Source organism: Leucopleurus acutus (genome assembly GCF_964270905.1).
Source record: "Leucopleurus acutus genome assembly, chromosome: 4".
In the NCBI taxonomy this organism is placed as follows: Eukaryota; Metazoa; Chordata; class Mammalia; order Artiodactyla; family Delphinidae; genus Leucopleurus; species Leucopleurus acutus.
The window spans coordinates 42,871,759-42,894,419 of NC_139146.1; the positions used below are offsets into that span (position 1 = coordinate 42,871,759).

The 22,661-nt window shown below is 41.6% G+C and overlaps 1 protein-coding gene across 1 annotated transcript in view; it reads left to right on the forward strand.

The window, feature by feature from the left end:
* The window catches only part of CC2D2A (coiled-coil and C2 domain containing 2A), a gene marked incomplete at its 3' end in the record, with an annotated part of 135,600 nt that overhangs the window by 34,641 nt on the left and 78,298 nt on the right, over nt 1-22,661 (forward strand). Inside the window, exons 7-13 of the mRNA XM_082838732.1 lie at nt 4,218-4,319; nt 5,064-5,240; nt 7,667-7,829; nt 11,630-11,766; nt 12,370-12,501; nt 19,736-19,945; nt 20,877-20,983. Coding sequence (XP_082694858.1) covers nt 4,218-4,319; nt 5,064-5,240; nt 7,667-7,829; nt 11,630-11,766; nt 12,370-12,501; nt 19,736-19,945; nt 20,877-20,983 — 1,028 coding nt within the window. The remainder of the gene's footprint in view (nt 1-4,217; nt 4,320-5,063; nt 5,241-7,666; nt 7,830-11,629; nt 11,767-12,369; nt 12,502-19,735; nt 19,946-20,876; nt 20,984-22,661) is intronic.

Sequence of the window (22,661 nt, forward strand, 5' to 3'; positions counted from 1 at the left end):
GACAATAGGATCGGGAGGTGGTTTGAACGCACTGGGTTGATTTCTGAGATTTCTGAATTTTATACATTCTTGATATCAGCCATGATATTAATCAAGATATATGATTTCCAAATAATTGATTTCTGAATCTCAGATTTCTGAATCTGGTGAGGTATCACAGCACGTGTTACTGGGCCTGGAGAAACAGATTTTGGAAGCGTTTCTACTGTGGTCAGTTTTGAAGTTTTGAGAGTGCCTTTGCTTCCTGAGGGAAAGAAGACTGAATGAAGACAGTCTTACACTTGGAGAAAAACTGACAGTAAAAGCCCATGAATCAGAGTAGAAGCCAGTAAAAGACAGAAAGACGTAGCAGGGATGTTGCTGAAGGACAAGCATGTAAGAGGGTAAAAGAAGGAACAGAAAGAACAGAGCAAATGGCTCAATGAAGTGTTTGCAAGTCTAATCCAATGGTTTGTTGTTGATGATGATGGTTTTGGTTGTTTTCAAAGTCTATGCTTTAGGGATATTTCTGAAACACAACCACTGATTTCTTAGATGATGCCTTTTCTTTTTCTATGATGAGATGCTACAAATTTTTACCTATATTCGTCCCAAACAAGCCAGAGATTGCATGATTACAAGGAAAGTTGTAGCCGTCCTCATAGGTTGTTGGAACACTCAGTCAGTCCCCTAAAAAGGCTTTATGACAATTTGCTACTCCATTCTACTGAGGACACATTTCTTGTTCTTTAATTCCAGTTTATTTTCTTCCGTAAGAGCTATAATTGTAAGAGCCATAATTCTAAAATACTGGAAAATAAAGAAAAAGTCCCTGAAATCCCATCATGATGACACAAACACTTTGACTGTTTCAGCAGTTGTGTGAGTCTCGGCTTCTGGTCAAGTGGCCTAAGTGATAGGAGGGCCTGGTCTCCTATATCCGGCCTTGTATGTAACTTCTGATGGATAATCATTTCATACAGTCATGGTAGTTTTCACTTGTTCATGGACCATGATTATGATACCCAAATCAAGTTGGAAGCTTTAGAGGTAAAAATGTAGTCTCTTGGCCCATAGGGTATTTATTTCTCCTTGCGAGCAGGACCTTGACCTGTATGTCTGTCATAGTCTATCTCCCCTAAGAGCCATTCTGTGGATTTGAGGCAAACATCAACTGCCTTGCCCTTAGACCTGATCTCATGTTGCTAATGGAACATACCATTCACAAGCACATTTCTTCATGTATACACCTCACCCCAGAAGGAATATCTAAAAAGTGGTCCATTTATATCCTATGGTCCATTTATATCCTTAGACCTGATCTCATGTTGCTAATGGAACATACCATTCACAAGCACATTTCTTCATGTATACACCTCACCCCAGAAGGAATATCTAAAAAGTGGTCCATTTATATCCTATGGAGCAAAGAGCAAAGCACACGAAGAACCCAGATGCTGGACCTCAGCTGCCCAGCATTCAGTGCTGGCAATCTCACACACTAGCTGTGTGACCTTGGACATGTAACTTATCTACTCTCTGGACCCCACTTTCCACCTCTGTAAAATAGGGATACTACTAGAACCCAATTCTTGGTATTGTTTTGAGGATTAAATGATCTCATACATGCTACAGTGTTTCAGACAGCACCTGGCACATGGTAAGCCCTCTCTCTGTAAGTGGTAGCTAGTGTTAGAGGCTGTAGGGTCAGAGTGAAAAGGAGAAACCAGTTGGGAATATGGTAGAGAATCCAAATTATCAACACAAACCTGTGCTTAACTCTTGTTTGCATTTCTATTTACTTTATAGTCAGCAGACCTGTGATAAGAGAACAAAGCCAAACACAAATCTCGAAGAACATGTCAACATCAAAGTGGAAATAACACAGAACTTTTGACTACTGGGTCTCCACTAGACACCACCATAATGTCTTTATTTTCTGGGCCTGGTTCTCTGTCCCAGGTGACCCAAGTTCTGATCCCTTGACACACTCTACCTGTGGCCCAGCCAGCATCTACAGGAGACTCCTTCCTGCCAGGTGCCCACTGGACTCTGAATACACAGGGATGTCAGTCACAGCCTACACTCAAGGATCCCAGTAGGGATGACAGGCAGGTTATCAGACAATGGAAGTACAGGATGATTAAGATCTGTGGTGGGTGCTATTAGGAGCTCATAGAAAGGGCACGTGGCTCCAGCCTTGGAGTCAGGTTACGTAAAATTTGAGGAGTCCTGGCTTAGGCAATGGTTCCTTATCTCTGACTCCAAAACACAAGTGGCAAAAGAATAAATAGATGCACTGGACTTCATCAAAATTAAACATTTCTGAGCTTCAAAGAAACCATCAAGAAAGTGAAAAGACAACACACAGAATGGGAGAAATTATTTGGAAATCATATATCTTGATTAATATCATGGCTGATATCAAGAATGTATAAAAATCTGAGGTATCTGCAAGACAATCCAGATTAGGATGTCTTTTAAGGAATTAAAAACATTGATTAGCAGTTTAGAAGAGAGATCAGGGCTAGAACTAGTATATTTTTAATTATGGTATGGTAAAAGTAATGAGACTTGATATTGCCTAGTTCAAGCTAGAAGAGGGCCATAGAGCCTTCCTGGAGGATACAACAAATTCAAGGGTGAGAAAGAATTCCTAGCTGGACACATGCACATATCATGATAGGCATTCAAGTTGAAATTAAATGTCATTATTACTCTAAGCTTATATAAAGATATTATAGATAATAGTTCTTTAAAATTTAATTCTGCAAACTCAATCCTTTTAAATATATTTAATAGCTTTTAATATGCTAGTGTAATTTACTTTTAAATATTTTTAGATCTTCATAAAAATTAAATTACAAGCTTTTTGATCAAGTCCATAAATATCATAATAAAACCGTCAATATTACAATAAAAGACACCAATGAAATTGTATTTTCGGAACTTAATAGCCTCTATGCCAAGCAAGTATAGAAAGGGATGGGAAGAAACAAAAAGAATAAAATACTAATCTCCACATACACATATTTGCCACATGGAATTTAACCTACTTATCTTTTTTTTCTAAACGGCTAGTGTTTCTGCCTGGTCTTGTGTTTTAGTATCATCATCTTTGCAGTTCTCTAAAACCCAAGGCTTGCCTACACACAGAGTCAAGCTTCTCTTCTCTCTTATTGGTTGACCCCTTGGCTTGTTTTCATGCTGTCAAACGTATCAGTCTCCCTCATGGGCTATCGGAGGCGGGGGATTCTGAGGCAGGCAGGAGCAGAATGGCATCCTCAGCAGTGAACGAGAAAGCTTTAGCCCTGTTCTATGAGAAGACTAAACTTGGAAAATCCTTAGAAAGTCTTCCTGATCCAGCACTGGAACCTGATCTTTAGTCTACGCTAATTTTTTTCAGTTGTTTCTCCTTACACTAAGTAATACCCATCTGCTTCTTTCCTCATCTTCAAAAGCACCATTTAAAATTCTGTAATTTACCAAGACAAATAACAACTCTTGGCATTGCACTGTGACATTTATTCATTAGCACGCCTTCAACTTCTATATAATTGAGCACTAGTACATAACTACTTAACCTTATACTGCAAAATGAGAAGATGGAGGAAAAGCGTAGAATTTTACATAAATTGGAAGTGTATGTATTCTCTTGCTAGTATGATAGATTATACCCAATTGATGTCCTCATTTTTATTCTGGCCATTGCTGGACATCTAGCTGCATTTAGGTGAAATTTTATAGCACCTTATCTTAGCTGTTCCAAGTGTTTCTAGCTTTCATCACACAGGTGTCTCTGGATAAATGCCTGAGGAGACTCAGTCAGCCATTCTGAGATTTAAACAAAACTGAAAGGCCAGGGCTGGGGCAGCCCTTGCCCACTTGGACTTATTTATAATCATTGATACTTTTCATCATAGACTGTTTGGAAATGATGCTCTGTGAGCTGGATAATCTATTGATCTATAGGATGAAATAACACTTTTCATTTTCAGGTTTAATGACTATAAAATTTTATATTTGTTTAGTCTTGAGAGAGACAGAGCTGAGTAAGAAAATATTCAGCCACGTTAACATTCAAATATATTTGAAATTTGTAAACATTTCATTCCTTAGAAATGGTGAGATGCATCAATGATCAGAAGATAAGACTTTTGAAGGTTAATGCTTGTTTTAGAACATCCTTAGTTTCTTGATTTAAATGGTGTCTCTATCATTTTTTTCTACTCGTATAGCCAGGTAGAGAGGTACAAAGGACTCAACAAGAAGATGACTCCCAAGGTTTTTCAAGAGTAAAATTCCATGATTCTGCGCGAAAAATCAAGTCTAAACCCCCGGTGAGAAATCCTGTCTTTTTAAATCATGTTTGTTTTAAATCATGCATTCTTTAAATCATGTATTTTGTTGATTTGTTTGTTTTTCAAAAATATTCAATGAGAAATGACTATACACACAAGCTGACTCCTCTTGCATGGAGTATGCGAGAAAAAGTATGAGAAATGATTCCTACTTTTGAAATCCTAGAATCATGTGGAGAGATTAGAATACTGCCTACTTTGGGGAAGGGAAATGCATGGAAGGGCAGGAAATGTTCATGATAAGACTACCTGTTCAACCATGAAGTTGCACCAGCTTTTACTATGGGGAAAAAAAGGGGATAATAACTCAAGAAGAGTTAAAACAAACTCCCCAAAATGATCTTTTTTTTTATAAAAATGTTTAACAAACACTGTATTGCTCAAAATTAAAAGTATCTCAGCATTGGCCTATAAAACAATTGAATCCACTTTTTTGCATTTTAATCATCTTTTCTAAAGCATTTACTGATATAAATAATGTATTTATGTGCTTGTAGGAAGGTAAATAATTGCTGATTTATAAAAAAAGTAACTCATTAAAGTTACTTAACTAAGGAGGCCTGTTGCATCTGTTAAAATTCACCACCTTCAACAAAGGTAATATGCTTAGGAGGTCTAGAATGTGCCTGATGCTCTTAGCATCCAGCCAGCTGTCAGTGAACCGTGCAGAGGTCACCTCAGTTTAGATAATCCCAAATTCTATTGCTTGCTGCTTCTCTGTAGGTTCCGCCTGGCTTCCCTTCTGCTGAGGAAGCTTATAACTTTTTTACTTTCAACTTTGATCCCGAACCAGAGGAATCAGAGGAAAAACCAAAAGCAAAAAGTAGACATGGAACTAACCAAGAGGAGGAGGAAGGAGAGGAAGAAGAGCCACCTGTGCAAGAAGGAGTAAACAAAATGGTATTTAGTATTAGGATGGTAATGAGGAGAGGGATGATGATGCTATTGGTGATGATGCTATTGGTGATGATGGTGATGATGGTATTGGGGATGATGGGGATGATGGGGATGATGATCGTGATGATGGTGATGGGGACGATGATGGGGACGATGATGGGGACAATGATTGTGATGATATCCCAGCCAGGAAAAAAGCGGCTGGGAACAAACTCACCACCACCACACAGAACAACTCATCCATGTCCTAACTGAAAGCAATAAGAATACCAGATTCACATTGCTTTCTTGGCCCTTGAGTTTACCCCATAATCTTGGGACTAAGTACCTTAATTAAATCTGTCCATCTTTCTCTTGTGGGAAAAAAAAAAGTGTAGCAACATCCTTTACAGATTTTTCTTGCTAGACTCCACACAAGGATTAGTATTCATTTCATACACAAAATGTTTACCTCTCCAAGGCAAATGAAACCTCTCTCTCTCTCTCCCCCCACAACCTTACAGGTGAGCAGGTTTTTGTGCCCCATACCACACCCAAGTTACAACTCAGATTCTGTAATTGTGGGTGGGATGTGTGAAATCAAAGAAAACATGCTATTAAAAATGGGCAGGGGCTTCCCTGGTGGCACAGTGGTTGAGAGTCCGCCTGCCGATGCAGGGGACACGGGTTTGTGCCCCGGTCCGGGAGGATCCCACATGCCGCGGAGCGGCTGGGCCCGTGAGCCATGGCCGCTGAGCCTGCGCGTCCGGAGCCTGTGCTCCGCAATGGGGGAGGCCACAGCGGTGAGAGGCCCACGTACCACAAAAAAAAAAAAAAAAAAAAAAAAAAAAAGGGCAGAGGACTTGAACAGCCATGTCTCCAAGGAAGATATACAAAGGGCCAGTAAGTACATGAAAAGATGCTTAACAGCACTAATCATTAGGGAAACGCAAATCAAAAGCACAATAAGATACCACTTTACACAAATTAAAGTGACTATTATAAGATAGACAGATAGATAGATAGACAGGTAGGTAGATAAAGGAAGGAAGGGAGGGAAGGAGGGAGGCAGGAAGGAAGGAAAAGTGCTGGCAAGTATGTGGAGAAACTTGTGCATTGCTGATGGTGATGCAAAGTGGTACAGCTGCTGTGGAAAAAGCCTATTTCTGAGGTTCCTCAGAAATTGAAACATAGAACTAACTACCATACAATCCAGCAATACCCAAAAGAACTGAAAGCAGACACTCAAACAGATATTTGTACACTCGTGTTGACAGAAGCATTATTTACAATAGCCAGAAAGGAAGGAAATTCTGACATATGCTAAACATGGATGAACCTTGAAGACATTATGCTAAGTAAAATAAGCCGGTTACAAAAGGACAAATATCGTGTGATCCCACTTTCGTGAGGTACCTAGAGTTGTCAAGTTCATGGAGAAAGACAGTACATTGGTGGTTGCCAGGGACTGGAGGAGGGGGAAACGGGGAGATATTGTTTAATGGGGACAGAGTTTCAGTTGGGGAAGATGAAAAAGTTCTGGAGATGGATAGTGACATTGGTTGTACGACAATGTAAATATACTTAATGCCACAGAACTGTACATTTAAATGGGGTTAATATGATAAATTTTATGTTACTTATATTTTACCACATTAAAAAACAAAAAGGAAAACACACCGGAATGTTTCAGAATTTGCACAGTTGGCCTATTTCTGTGCTTAGCTTTTAGTCACCTCCCTTGAAAAATGACTCCCAGAAATGGAATTTCTTACCTAGGTCTATGAAAGCTTGGGAATACTTTAGTGTGCTCTATAATAATTGTTTTACAAATCTATATTCAGCTAGTTCTGGCTCAGGATGTCTCATGAGGCTGCAGACAAGGTGGCCAAGGCTGCATTCATCTGAAGGCTTGACTGAGTTGGGAGGGTTTGCTTCCAAGGTGGCTCACCCATCTGCCCAGCAAGTGCTGGTTGCTGGCGGGAGGCCTCAGTTCAGACCTTCCTGTAAAGCTGCCTGAGTGTCCTCATGACATGACAGCTGGTTTCCCCAAAGCAAGTGATCTGAGAGGAAGCAAGGAGGAAGCCAGGATGCCTTTTATGACCTAGTATCAGACTCTACATAACCAAACTCATATTCTACTCATAGAAGCAAGTCACTAAGTACGGCCCAGACAGAAAGGAGGAGTATCAGGCTCCACTTTTTTTTTGCGGTACACGAGCCTCTCACTGTTGTGGCCTCTCTCGTTGCGGAGCACAGGCTCCGGACGCGCAGGCTCAGCGGCCATGGCTCATGGGCCCAGCCGCTCCGCGGCATGTGGGATCTTCCCAGACCGGGGCACGAACCCGTGTCCCCTGCATCGGCAGGCGGACTCTCAACCACTGCGCCACCAGTGGCGCCCTCTTGCTGTTTTTTTAATGAAATAATGCTGTTTTTTTAATGAAATGCAGGACGAGGAAGAGCTGCTCGATGGTGGGGATACTGAGCATCTCCTACTGGGCTTAGATCACGTGGCTGAAGATTTTGTGGCAGTCAGACCTGCGGAATATGAAAGTGTCCACATCCGTCTGCAGATGGAAAAAGAACTCCTGTTCATACCCAGCACGTTGACAGGTACTTGCTCTCTTTATCGTCCTACTCAACTTAGGCATCTTCGTTTTCCTTCAAATGAAATGTGGCTGGTGTATAAGGATGCCTGATTTCCACAACTGATCCCAATTTCTAATCTAATTTCATAATCAAGAAATATGTTCAGACAAAAAAATATAGAACATGGGAAAATATCCATTCAACAACACTTATCGATAGACTAGCAGAAGAAATACCAGGATGCTATGGGAACCCCTCCACCAAATCCATGACCAGTTCTGGGGCTGAGAGTGTGTGAGACTCTGACATTCAGGCTGTGAAATGGAAAAACTCAGTTTCATCCTCTACTTACACTCAGCACTTCTAGAACACTTCTGTGACCAGATGTGTGGGTTTCTTCCCACAGCAACCAATTCTCCAACACCAGCTAGGTGTCCTACAACTGAATTCTGACAGCGTCTACCTGGGGTTAGCACAGAACCCACAGATTTAGGGCTCAGTCCCACAAGACTTCCCCCTACCTCCCATGCCAACCCTAGGTATTGAGTCACCAGGTTACCCACAGCTCTATTTGACTCTACTACAATGAGATGGTTCCATGACACCATCTTCAGGTTGAATAATTTGCTACAACAGCAGGTAGAACTGAAGGAAACACTTACTTATATTTACTGGTCTATTATACACTAAAGAAAATGATAGAGGATGCAGACGAAGAGATGCATAGGGCGAGGTATGAGGGAAAGCTTCCATGCCCTCTCCAGGCACACAACCTCCCAGCACCTCCATGCGTTCACCAACCAGGAAGCTCTCTAAACCCCTTCAGTGAGGATTGTTATGGAGGCTTCAATTATGTAGGCATGATTGATTACATAATGGCCACTGGTGATGGATTCTCTCTCTAGACCCTCTCCTGTCCCGGAGGTAGGGATAGAGGGAGGCAGATGCTGAAAGCCCCAGCCCTCTGCTCACATGCTTGGTTTCCCTGGCCACCAGCACCCATCCTGACAGGAGCCCCAGCCACCTGTCATCTCATTAGCATACAGGAGACAGTTACCACTCCAGAGATTCCAGGGGTTTGAAGAGCTGTGTGCCAGGAAGCTGGCTGGCCAAGCTTCCTCCTCCATGGGGAAATGGCCAGGCTACTGAAGCCGGGACCATCTGACTGATTCCCAGGTACATCTCCTTTCTCCCTCTCTTTCCTGGGTCTCCCTTTGCTCTTTTTTCCCCCTGGAATTTCCTTTCCTCCTGAGAGTTCCTGAGGGATCCCCCTAGTTCCAGTGAGTCCTGCAGGAGTGCACCCCTCAGGCTGGGAAGGAGGCCTGAGCTTATCTTACTTGGAAGTTGGATTTCTTTTCATTTGTCCTGTTCTATTTAAGTTCCAATTAAATACTGAGCCAAGAGCAAATTATTGTTTCTTTTTGAGAGGTCATTTTGAATCAACTATGTTCAAAGTATCATAATTTGCTGGACATCCCAAGTTTCTTTTTCAAGTAGGTAGCTGGCAAAAGTACCCAAGGATTTTAACTTTACAATAATAATAATAGTAATAATAATAGTGAATACATTCTGTGCGTTGATTCCACCTGGTACTTTTCCAAATGCTTGATGTGTATCAACGAACGTGCCTTACCCACCCACCAGGGCTGGAGAAGTGACTTTTTGTCATGCCCGTTTTACAGATGAAGAAGTAGAAGCTCAGAGGAGTTAGGGATCTGGCCCAAGACCACGAAGCTAGTAAAGCAAGGCAGGTTTCCGATCTAGGGGACCTGCTCCGGGGGCCACCCACGTGCACATGCATCCTGATGCTTCTTCGGGGAGAGAGGCGTCGCAGCAGCCTTAGCCAAGGAGGAGCTTCGTCACTTGGGTTTTTGCTCAGAGGATTCACTGTCAGGCCTCTCCCTGGAGCCCACCTGAGTTGGGGATGGAGGTCAGACCCCAGGGGCTGTCTCAGACCGGGCCAGAAACTGGGAGTCGGTAGAGGCAGTGGAAGAGGCTTAGGGAGTCCTGGCGGCACTGCGCGTGCTCTGAGCAGGGAATCGGGGCCTCCATTCCGTGGAGGCGACCCCACGACCAAGCACAGAGACCCAGCTCTTCCTTCCTGAGGTATGCCCTTTAGCATGTTCCTCTATTCTCAGGTGCCTCACCTGAAGACAGGGGACAATGAAACTATCCTGCAAGGTGACTCTGGGCATTGATTTTTATTTTGAGCATTGAGGAAATAATATGAGTGAAGTGCCTATGTTGCGACTAGCACTTAGCAGGGGATCAAAAATAAGAACTTCTATTACTGTTGCTGTTTTCTTGTTACTGTTTAGAGAATGGTCTCCAAAGCAGAGTGAGTTCATCCCAGGGGTACAGGAAGAAAACATCAAGACTTCTACTTACATTTATCTTTAATCTCATCCTTTCCTAATTTAATTTTGCTTGTGCCATAGTGCATACATAATAAATAAACACACATATAACGAGCAAGTGCCCAAAACTGTTGCGATGAAAAGCTTTGAAGACCATTGGACCAGCGGTGGACTGACGTTTAGACTTGTGGATAGATGAGGTGGGGGACAGAGAAAAAGGTAAAACGATAGTTTGCTCCGCATTTTCTAAGGACCCAGAGATAGGTTTTCCCAGGAATACTGGTATTAGTTGTTTTTTGTGGATGGGTTTGGGATGCAGCATGTCCAAATGGCCACACGCTGGAAAATTAGCAGATTCAGGGATTTGGGGTGTTTTAGAGTGAGATAATTATAAAACAAAAACAAGTCTCCACCTTTCATTGTTCATTGCCAAATTGCATCCTGACCTTCATGTCAGCAGCGGCCAGCTTCTCCTCTAGCCCACTCTGCTGAAGAAGCAGGCCCAGATGTCTTTTTGGAATTGCGGATCTGCTCAGTCACTCCCTGGCACAAGGTCTTCAGTGACCCCACCCCCTTGACCAGAACCCAAGCTCCTCTGAGACGTGCAGGGCTCTCCCGGCTCTCCCTCCCGCCCTCTGCTGACATTATCTCCAGGCACTGCTCCTGCCCTCGGCACCACTGCATTCTGGGTGTTTCTGTTTCCCACTCAGCACAGGCTGTTCCCTTGGGCAGACACACGTGCTCGTCCCATCACCAGCTCTTTCCCTCTCAATCTTCAGGAGGCAGTGCAAATGGAAAAGCCTGTTTTTCACCGCTCCATCTCAAGTCTATCCCCTTCCCGCCCTGCATTATTATCACAGGTGTTCTTTTCTTCACCATGTTTACCTTTCTCTGAAATCATCTTGTTCCGTCCTTTGTTGGCTGTTGCTGCCTGTCGCTCCCACTGACCCCACAGGGCCTCCTGAGCGCCGGGCACAGGGAAGCTGTCAGCAAAGATCTGATCTATGAACAGATCAAAGAGTGAGGGAGTAAACGAAGTCACGTTGACTCAAGTGAACTTTTTAATTTACAAAGCACTTCCTCATACTTTACTTCATTTAATTCTCCCAAGACCCCAAATAAATAGATATTACAATCACTTTTGTATGAAAGGAAAGGGTTCAAAGAAGCATCTGGTCCAAATTCACTCTGCTGATGAGCGCAGAAGCAGCTCCTCTGATTTGGGTACCACAGTCCTCGCAGTGTGTGAGGCCACGCGGGCGAGTTAGGTGTAGAATATCCAACATGATACTGCAGGTAAACACATTCATCTTTCCCTTGGTCCTGCTTCCATAAATCAGTTTGGAGCATTTGCAGTTTCCAAGAACATAAATAAAATCTCCGGTGGTGGCTTTCATTCACCAAATTGCGGTTTGAAACGTTCAGGTTGGCACTAATGAGGCTTGTATTTATTTATGAACTGTCTAGTGCCTACGTATAAAAAGCTTCCTGAGAATGTGCAGCCCAGGTACCCAGAAGACGAAGGCCTTTACATCGGGGCAAGACTGGAGGTGCCGAGAACCAACCAGAACATCATGGAGAACAGGTTGCTGATGCAGGAGCCCGTAAGCTCTCAGCCCTGCTGCCTCATTGTAGCCCAGGAGGGATTCATGGATGCTCTTTATCCTATGGGCCATCACTGCAGCGTGGTACTCATTTCCTCCTGAGAGCGTCTGCACAGTGGTTCATTCTTTTTTTTTTTTTTTTTTCAATTTGTCCTCAATATGTTCAGTGGCCCTCAAACATCACACCCTCTCCTCTGCTCAAATCCCATCTTCTGCAAGCTGGAGTCAGGCTCCTCCTGTTAAATCCGATATTGGCAACCTTTTCCCAATTCACAGAAATTTTTAATCGTCCAAAGATAGAATGTTCTCAATTGTTTTTCTCCTTAGTTGCCTTTCTTAATTTTTGACGAATAGAAAATACATTTTTCTTAAACAATCCTTTAATTTTTTTCTTAAACTTTTTTTGAGGAGAGAAGGTTGAAAACTATATCTTAAATTAATTCTGGGGGCATTAGTGGAAACTCAATTTCTAATGGAAACAGAGACTTTAAAATATTTACCGGGCAGGGGGAAGGTGCATGAAATACGTATGTTGACAGAGAATTTCCCTGCAAATGCTGTTTATTTTGTAAACCATTTTCTGTCCCTCTGCTTGATCCCCAGGGGAGGAGATGGTTCGGAGATGATGGAAGAATCCTAGCACTGCCAAACCCCATCAAGCCATTTCCTTCAAGACCACCCATGCTGACACAGGAGCAAGACATTAAGGCAGAACTCGAAACACTGTATAAAAAGGTAAACCTCCCTCCCCATTTTTAATACATAAATTTGCTTGAAAGTGCTTTGCTTTTTGAATAGATTGGAATGATGAATTTGCAACATTCTATTTTGACTTTTTTTAATAATTCACTATCTTACACATGCAAAGCAAACAGCAGGCATATTATATAAGAGTGAGTCTCCTGCCCTCACCAAATCCCTTCTTAAACAAGGAATGAGTTTCCCAGGTAGGAATGGCTAGGTCAGCGTCTTTATTCGCATAACCAGGTTAGCTACCCTGATTTTTTTTCTTTTCTCTCTGTCATCTCACATATACTGCAGGATTATTTCCCCCTCGTTTTCTCTTTATTATATAACTGGAGATTTTCTATCCTTGCAAATCCTTTTTATGGTATGTTCCTCAGCTCTGGTACCACGCTGCCTGATTTGAGTCCTGGCCCTGTCACTCACTGGGAGAACTTGGCTCTCCCCGTCTCTGTGCCGCGATTTCTCCATCTATAAAATGGGAGTAATAATAGCATCTGCCTCCTAAGATTGTTGTGCAGATGGTTAAGATAATACATCAAAGTGCTTCAAACAGAGCTCAGTGAGGGCTGGCTGGTGTTGAATAGACAGTTGCCTGCTTTCAAATTTAATTATATTGCTCTTGCTTTCCTGAAATGTCCAGCAAGGATCACCTCCTTCAGAAACTCGTGGAATTATTTCAACACTGCTAGTGTGAAAGAGAATAAGGGGATATAAGATCATTCTATATAGCTATAGAGAGGCGTGTTGAACAGGGAAGACACAGGCCCAAGTCAGAGAATCTGAGCAGTTGGGTGTCCTACTGGGTTGTGCTTCGGGAAGCTCCCTTGACCACTCTGGAGCTGTTTCCTTAATTGAAAAATCTTCATCATCTCTACCTCATACGATTTTTGTGAGTATTGAGGTGATGTATCTGTTTGCACTGTTTTTTAATGAATTTCTATAAAATATTGCTATTACAGACAAATAGTAATGAGTGACTACTTTGTGCAGAAATGTGACCCTGGGAGTAGGTTTACAAAACAAGCATAAACCGAAGTCCTAGTCCATGCGGGATTTATCATCTACTTGCTTATATGACAAAGATACATGATATAATTAGTGATCCAGACAATATCATCTTATGCACGTGTAATAATCCATCACCTTATCTCTTCATCCATCCAACCATTTCAGCAAGAAACACTGATATAATGAAGCAAAAAAATATGGGTTAAAATTAGAAAATAGAAGAGTAATTACTATGGAGAGTAGGATCTTGAGGGAGCCAATTAAGATTAATCTTATATGTGTCCTTTAGAAGTTCTGAGCTAATTGGGAAATGCACAGGAATCAGAGAGGGATGCAGGTTTCAGCTGCAACTAAGGATAAAGCTGGAGAGCAGAATGCTGCTTAGACACAAGACCAATTGGGCTTCCGGCTCCATCTCCCAAGAGTTCTGTCCCCCCATCCAGAGAAGGGCCCCAATGAGTTCACCACGTGGACTGCCATGGAGAACCCTCGGGGCCAGTGAGCAGGCTCTCGGGAGAGAGCTGAGAAGGGACAGCCAGAGGCCACCGGTTACTCTGCCCAGCAAAGAATTTGGACCAATGGATCTTGGGCTCCAGTTGACTCTCTAATCAAGCAGTCTTCCTTCTCTTTTGGGAAGGAGCCAGTGGGGATGCGAGAGTGGGGAGAGCACAGAGAGTTTCCTCCCAATACTTTTGAGAGGGGAGACCTTCCTATCTTGTGCGCAGAAACAGGAAAGCAGAGGAAAATAATAGTTCCACTACGAGGGGCTGGTCATCCTGCATCACAGAGCAGAAGTTAGAGAAGGGAGAACTCTAAAGGGGCTGAAGTCTTCCAAGGTCATTTCATAGAAAGTTAGGCTTCAAACATAGCAAAGCATAGAGACTCTGTCAGCGTGCCTAAGAAAGAAGCAAAGGTTATATTAGAGGTTATAAAGAGGTAGGAATAACGTCTTTGTTTCTCCTCCCTCTTTGTTTCCTACCTTTCTGTTATTCCTGCCTCTTTGTTTCTCCATAACAGGTTGCCTATTAATTTCACTGTTGATTTGTATACCTCAGTCTTTTTTTTTTTAATGTGTTTATGGAACTTCCTAGTAATTCAAACAACAATGCATTTCTTTCAGAGTTAATTTTTTACAGTTCTATTGATTTACTAACTTTCACCTTTTCTTACATTTATTCAGGTCTGTCTGATGCCAAAACCCATTTTTTCTCCTCTCTGTTCCATGTAATAGGCTTGCCTTTAAGAAGCAGTGTTAAATGCATATGACCTATATTTTCAGTCTAATGTCCAAACATACCTCATATCTGGGAGTTTTGACATGATGCAGGAGCAGAGAAATAGATAAACAGGCAGTGATTGTTTTATTCATAGATCATTAATCTATCTTCGCGCTCCTTCCTCCACTACCCTGAGAGTAACAAAGGGCGAATACTGTTTTATTCCTCTTCTAACCCTCGCACTTGTCAGGAAGCCTGGCATGTAGGAATGCCTTAGTAAAAGTGTGAATTGAATATCATTTAAATGACTTAGTTGAGCTGAATGAATCTAGAAGAAATTCCTTGTTTTCTACTGCTCTCCTTAACTCGGCTGTCTCTCCTATAAAACAGTAGCCCTCTTAGAGCCTGGCTTCATCCTGGCAACTAAATGATGGAAAACCAAGTCGGTGGGCTAGACCAGGAATTGGCAATTGATGAATTTACACTTCAGAGCTCTCAGGTCTGATGCTAACCCAGCAGGACTGACCAAACCCATCCTGGATGGGAGTCAAGCCTGGCTCTTCTTTGATTAGAGTGCCAATTCAAATGAGGGAGTGTATGTCCTCCTATTAGATAGATTAGGAGGTTTATTTAGAAGGGAGTTGGTATTCAGCCCTCCTTCTTTGAACATTTTCCTTAATTACAGAGGGAAAAGAAGTAGTTTTTAAAAGCGAAATATTCTGCTGCTACTAAACTGAGATTCTTTTTTAGAGACCATTAAAGATAGAGAAATGCAAAAAGATTAGATATTGTGCAAAGAACAAAGTTAAACCTCAAATGAGAAAGATTGCAATTTAATACCTCGTAAGAAGTAACTAACCCAAAAATAAAAATTCCAAATGAGACATTGCAGGTAAAACATAAACAATATTATGCAGTTTGCTTAAGCATAATAGCAAAGTAAGTTTAGGGTTGCTGAAAGCTGTTCCAACAGCCTCCTTCCTTCCTCCCTCCCTCCCTCCCTCCCTCCCTTCCTTCCTTCCTCCTGCCTTCCATCCTACCTTTCCTCCTGCCTTTCTTCTTTTCTTTTTAATTCTTTCCGTCCTCAACTGAGTCTACTATATTCTTAGTTGTGCTAAACTCTGGAAACTCAGAGGTAGCAACATTCAAACTTGGCCTTAGAGAGACTTTGTGCCTAGTGGGGGGAGACAAAAATGTCATCAAGTGTTAAAGGCACAGTGATTAGAAGTCAACATGGCATTCCCAAGGACATATGTGTAGCTGCCTCCTCTTTTTTCAAAACTGCACACTAATCTGAGGAATTTAGCATAATTCCAACCTCCTTGTTAATCACAACATGATAAAACTATCACTTTCCCCTTCCACTATTCTCAGCCATTTTTCACAGAAGCATTGGTCCCCTACTGTGTAATGAGCACTGCAGTAGTCAGCACTCTTTGGGTTGCAAGTAACAGAAACCCACTGCAAACTAGCTTAAGCAAAGAGAGAACTTGGTGGCTTACAAAATTGGGAAGGATCTGGAGATAAATCACAAAATGAAGGAGGGGCTTTAGGAACTAGGACTCTGGGACCGGGGACTCTGTGCCAGCAGGTGTCTCTCTCTGCCTCTCTTTCTCCTGGTTCTCCTTGAATGTTGACTGGTCTCCTTCTCTCCTGTTGTAGGCAGGCCAGAATTCTCCATGTGTTAGGACCCTTGATAACCTAAGCTTAGAAACTCCAGAGGAAAGGGATCACATCCTTCCCCAAGGTTCACATTATCAACACCAAGGACAAACTAGTCAGTTTTAAGTGGGACATATGCCCCCCTCCACCAACCTCATGTCGTAGAGATATACCCAGAAGATGGAGAATGAGAAAGCTTCCCAGAGAAGACCAGAACAACAGCTATAGAATCTACTGCAGGCTCTGGGCTGGATTCAGGTTCTGTTGCTATTATTTTCCCAGGACAAATATAGAAACTTTTATTTTAATTCCACCAATGATTGTTCTTTTGCTGTCCAACCTTAAAAATTCTGTCTCCATCGGCAAGCAACTCTGAACACACTGAGAACATCAGCAGATAATCCATGGGCATCACCTCTGAGAGTTTGCGTTTTCAGTTTTCCACTGAAGACTCAAATCAATTTCAAAATTAAAATAATATACCTTATAAATATTATTTATTTTTAGGAGAAAGTTTTTGTACTGTTTTCATGATAGTTTTCAGAAAAGAAAACAGATACGACAGAAAGAAAGACAAGAGACTAGGGGTCTTTCTCCCTAATAGGAAGAGAGTTGGGGGTCTTTTGAGCAGTCTAACCCAATGCCCACCAGGAGTCCTGGAAGCTTTTTCACTTGGTTGAGCTGAGCTGAAGGCAGAGACCAGCAGCAATCATTTAAACATGGGCTAATGACGATTTGGGGGAGGAGACACAAAGTACAGCTGATCTAGGTAACATTAGGACCATACTACCGACATTACTTACTCATGCTAAGAAGAGTACAAGATGGAACCTGAGGGACACGCCCTGAGCGACTTCAGAACTCTGCAACCCATGGTAAGAGGAACAGCAAAGCAAGGACCAGCAGGAGCCAGACAATTACAGAGGAATTTTCCGTCAGGTCTGTGGATTGATGTTTAGTGGTACACATCTTTGTGAGGTGGGAATTCTTAAATTCATCCAGGTGGCCAGTGTGACAGGAAGACACAGAGTCACCACATGAAGATTAAAAGCCTCTAACACGAATGCAGGTTATAACTGGATACTTTTGCTTGAATGAAAGAAAAGAGATGGGCCTCCATTGTTGCGGTGTGAAGTGTAAGGATATTAATGTCAAAATTAGGACTTTCATAAGGTACAAAATATCGGAATATGACCCCTGTAGGGATGGGCTTTCCTCCCTGTAAATCCAAATGGAAGCTCAATTCAGCATATTTTGGAAGGTACTGAGGTAGAGTCAATGCATTCTTATTCAAGCATAGCATATTTGTAAACACATCCCAGTTTTACAAGAACATTTTTTAAAAATAAAAAATCTATAGGTCTTCTCATCAAAAAAACAGACTTAATGTTATTTTATAGAGAAAACTTGTCCTTTTATGAAAACATAGGGTACACTGTACAGGCGTCCTGTAGGAAATCATAAGTTCTAAATATACATTAATTGTCTACTAATTCAGGGGAAAATAAGTATGAAATTGAATGGCTAAAAGGAAATATACTCATATATCCTTACTCGTGAATACTGGTACAAAGCAGGCAACAAGACAATCCAACAACAAATTTACTGGTAAATGAAGACTCATGTGTATATGCTTTACTGTAAGTGCAAATACTGGTACTATTTCAATGACTAATAGTAACTGAAAAGCAGATCACACTATATAACATGAGAATACATTTTTGGACATGTATACATGTATACATACACACAGTGTATACATGTATACATTTTTGGACATGTATACATGTATACATGTATACATACACACAGTGTGACCTGTTTTCCATACTTAGTCTGATGGGGAGAATGTTAGGATCTTGTGATGCAGGATTCTAACTCTGGAGCCCCCTCTTCCAGTTTCCATCCCTCCCTCTGCACATCTCAGACTTCATCCTTCCTGCCGCAAGTTATAAAGATCACACCCCATTTTTCCCCTTTCAATCTATTGCTGCTCGCAGACCGGCCTCACTACGTTGTAGGCAACCAAAAATCTCTATGGAATTGTTGCAGGAAGGGGGACCCCTTCCAGGGCCCAAGCATGGGCTCTTGTCTAATGGCCAGCAGTTCCCTAACAGAATGAACCAGGTGATATGTGTGAAGTGCTTTATATGATGCCTAGTGACCTACAAAATGCCAACTGGATCTTTTTCCTCAGCCTCCCATTTGTACGATAAAGAGATAGAGGCACGGAGATGTGTAGTGACTTGCCCAAGGTTCCAGAGCAAGTTAGAGGTGGAGCCACAGCTAGAATCCAAGGCTTCTGACCCCAGTTCAGCACCTTTACATAATACCATGAAGACGAATTAAATGAAGAGATTCCTGAACACGTTACCCACAATTAACATCGGATAGATGCTTCACTTCTGACTAGAATATTTGCAGCTTCCAATTTACCTCATAACTTATAAATAATACATTTGGGCCACATAATCTTTTCTAGATAACATAAATAGCTTCCAAAAACTCCTCTCTGCAAAGGGGAGGATCGAGTGAAGTGTGTCAAACCCCACATCCTGACTGTAGTCAATGTCTATGACAAGGAGAGAACAGGAAGACACAAAATCAAGAAGGTGTCCTCCCCACCTTGGACCTCTGCAACCTCCAAAACTAGTCACCTACAAGCAGCAGTGATCAACATAGAATATCTTGATGAGTTTAAGGAAGAAAAACAGAGATTTATCTGACACACTGTACACCAAGTGATCCAGGAAAGTCCCAGTGGAAATTTCCACTCCTGTTTTCTACACACTCAGCTGCCCCAACTATCTCTTCCTCTGTTATTTTGCAGACTGACTTTCTTCTTCCCAGGAAAACTAGGTGCCCGCCTGAAGCTTGGTTCAGTATGTTAGTCTCTGGCTGTTGTCTACAAACTAAAAACTTCTCCACGTGGAGAGTATATCTATGATCCAAATAATGATCAGTTTGGATTAGAATCTATGCTTCTCTCATTAAAAGAATTTCAAGTCACCAGCTGCAAAGCCCAAGATTTCCAGGAAATGGGATAGTCGCATGACAAAGATTAGGGCAATGACTCAGTAGAGATAAACCCTAAAAGACCTAGGAAAGCAAGATTGAAATGATTTCTTCTCTCACTCCTTGTCCTTCATTTTACTTTTCAAGTGTTCAGAAAAGGGCAGGCCCCTAAAACCCCAGGGAACAGGGAATGGAGCAAGGTTCTCCTGGCTTGATTAGGGTAGGAAATATTTTGCATCTGACTTTTCCCATTGCACATCAGATCGGTATCTAGGAAGTGCTTTAACTGTGTTTCCCCTACACTCTGCTCTCTTTGGCAGGCAGTAAAATACATCCACAGAAGTCAGCATTTGATTGGATCTGGAGACCCTCCTGGAAATTTCCAACTGGACATTGATATTTTGGGGTTAATCTTCACACATCATCCCTGTTTTAGCCGAGAGCATGTTTTGGCAGCCAAACTGGCCCAGTTATATGACCAGTACCTTGCAAGACGCCAGAGACACAAGGCACAATTTCTTACCGACAAGGTACCCGTGATCTCTTCCATGCCAATTGTTGAGGGGGTTGGTTCTCCTGAGGACCCCAAACAACAAAAATACCTTCTAGCAGCAAATGCTCGTGTGCTTCCTTCATGTTCCCTCTGTCTAGGATATGATGTGTTGACCCACCTAGAGGCAAAGAAAGGATACGACCATGTACATTGAACCTGTACAAATTCAGTGGCACACACTTGGTTGAAAGAACGATTCCTGCAAACAGAGCAAGGGATCCCGCCCACTGGCAGTGGGTAGCTGTGTCTTGCTTACGTGATCTCATATGATGAGACCATTCATGGCCTGAGAATCTCTGTGTCCTTAGAGACATTCTCATTGTTATATGTAATTTACCCTAACATGGTACCTAAACAAAAGTCAGTTGTTCCAACGTAAGGAAATGTCTACCCATTTTGGATTTACTTCTAATGTGACACTGTCCCGTGGGATCTCCATGGGTAGTTTTGACTATAGACAACTTTTGCCCTGACTTTAAAACCTTACTACCCAAATAAGAGATAACTCCACAATATCTCCTCCTATAGGTCTATAATTTTATGCTCTCTTTATATCACAAGAATGTCGTTATATGTCCAGGCCCCAGACCCCCACCCCACCTTGAAAGAAAACTTGTTTCTGAGACAGTAGAGTAAAAGTAGCATCTGTCATGAGCAGCTGGGTCTGGGCCACAGAACAAGGATGGACACACACAGTTCTTTATTATTCCTTTTTTTTTTTTTAATAGAAGCAATAGCTGTCTGTCAAAATTCACTTCAGTGAAAGCATGGAGATGGCTGGATGCTTGCACATCCCTTCACAGGTTGCTGACATCATTTTGCCCTGGAGAAGTGGGTGGGTCCAAGCCCATCACTTGTAGTAAGGAGTAGAGCTTCTAACTCAGATCTTGTATCCATATCTTTTCTAGCTCCAAGCTCTAAGAAATGCTGTTCAGATGGGCCTTAATCCAGCAAAAACTCCTAAGTCTCTTGAAACAACCCAAAAAACCATCAATGAGTATAAATCTGAAATTCGGTGAGTAAAATCTATAACTACTGCTTTTTTTCCCTGTACACATTGAGAGTTTATTTTTTCAGAGTTTTTCTGAATGTACTGAATACATGAAGCCAAATGAAATAACGATATATGTCGATCATATTAACACCAAATTTGAAGTCCAAGAAATGAATGAAGACGGGAGGGCGCACAGGGGGAATAGGGTAACTTGCACACTCTGCTAGCGTAAACAAATATTGCTGCAGCCACCACTTCAGAGAGCAGCCTGTCCAGAGACGAGCAAGGAGTTGAAAATGCCAGCAGACTAGGACCCGGCAATTCTGCTTCAGACACATGTACTCCAAGGAGCTGTGTGCGCATGTGCACTGGACATGTGTGCAAGTGTTTCACAGCATCACTTACAGGAGTAAGAAGCTAGAGATAACCCCACACCAGAATAAACCCATCTGCTTCAATCTTTAAATGAACGTCCCTCCCACAGTTAGAAGGACCAAATTAGATCTGCGTATATCATGGATAAAATAGTGTTGAATAAAAAAATCAGTTGTAAGAGGAGACTTGCTGTGTGATACAGGTCACAAGCCCTAAAGAGCATGTGAAACAATACTCATGTGTTCCAGGTACGCACATGTGTGTTACATACAGACGGAAAAGACACACATGCCAGTTTCTTCCTCCAGGGAGGGAGAGAAGGGGATGGAATGGAGAGGTCTTCAAATGGAACTCTAACATTGCAAAACAAACAAACAAAAATTCTGAGTAAACGTGAAAAAATGTTAGTAAGTGTCATATTATTTATTATATGTGCTCTTCTATATCTTGAAATTTTTCATAATTAAAATTCAAAAATTAAAACCCTGATCATTGCCAAACAATAAGGAAACATACAATGTAGAATGTGAACATTTATTTTAGAGTCCTATTTCTCAGGGAAAATCATGGGTAACAGTTTTTTGCTAGTTCTTCCACATATATATACATGTGTGTATACATATATATACACAGATGTGTTTATGTGTATATATTTTACTTTTTTAAAGAATCACATTGCATTTACCACCTTGCAACTTGCTTTTTTATGTAAAATGCATCTGAGACCTTTTCCTATCATAGTACATCTAGGTCTATATCATTGTTTAAGAGCTGACATTATATAGATTTTACATTCCCCATTAATAGGTGTTTGTATTATTCCTATTTTTTATTACTTTAAGTTGTACTCTAACACTCCTATATGTATATATTTGTGTACCTGTATAAGTATTTCCACAGAATAAATTCTTAGAACAGGAATTAATAAATCAAGGGGTTTATCATTTTTAATTTTTATTGGAGTATAGTTGATTTACAATGTCATGTTATTTTCTGCTGTACAGCAAAGTGAATCAGTTCCACATATACATATATCCACTCTTTTTCAGATTGTTTTCCCATATAGATCATTACAGAGTATTAAGTAGAGTTCCCTGTGCTATCCAGTAGGTCCTTATTAGTTATCTATTCAAGGAATTTAAATGTATACTTTTCTCTTCACAATCTGCCCTTGAGTTGGAAATTCTCCTACCAAAGTGAAAATTAGTGATGTTTGTATACTATAGTTGTAAAAGTGTGAGGAGTATGTTTAAAAATGAAAATTCTTATTTATGTTAAAAGAAAAGCACATTGCCTCCTCCTCGTGAAAGTAATTTTTGTTTTA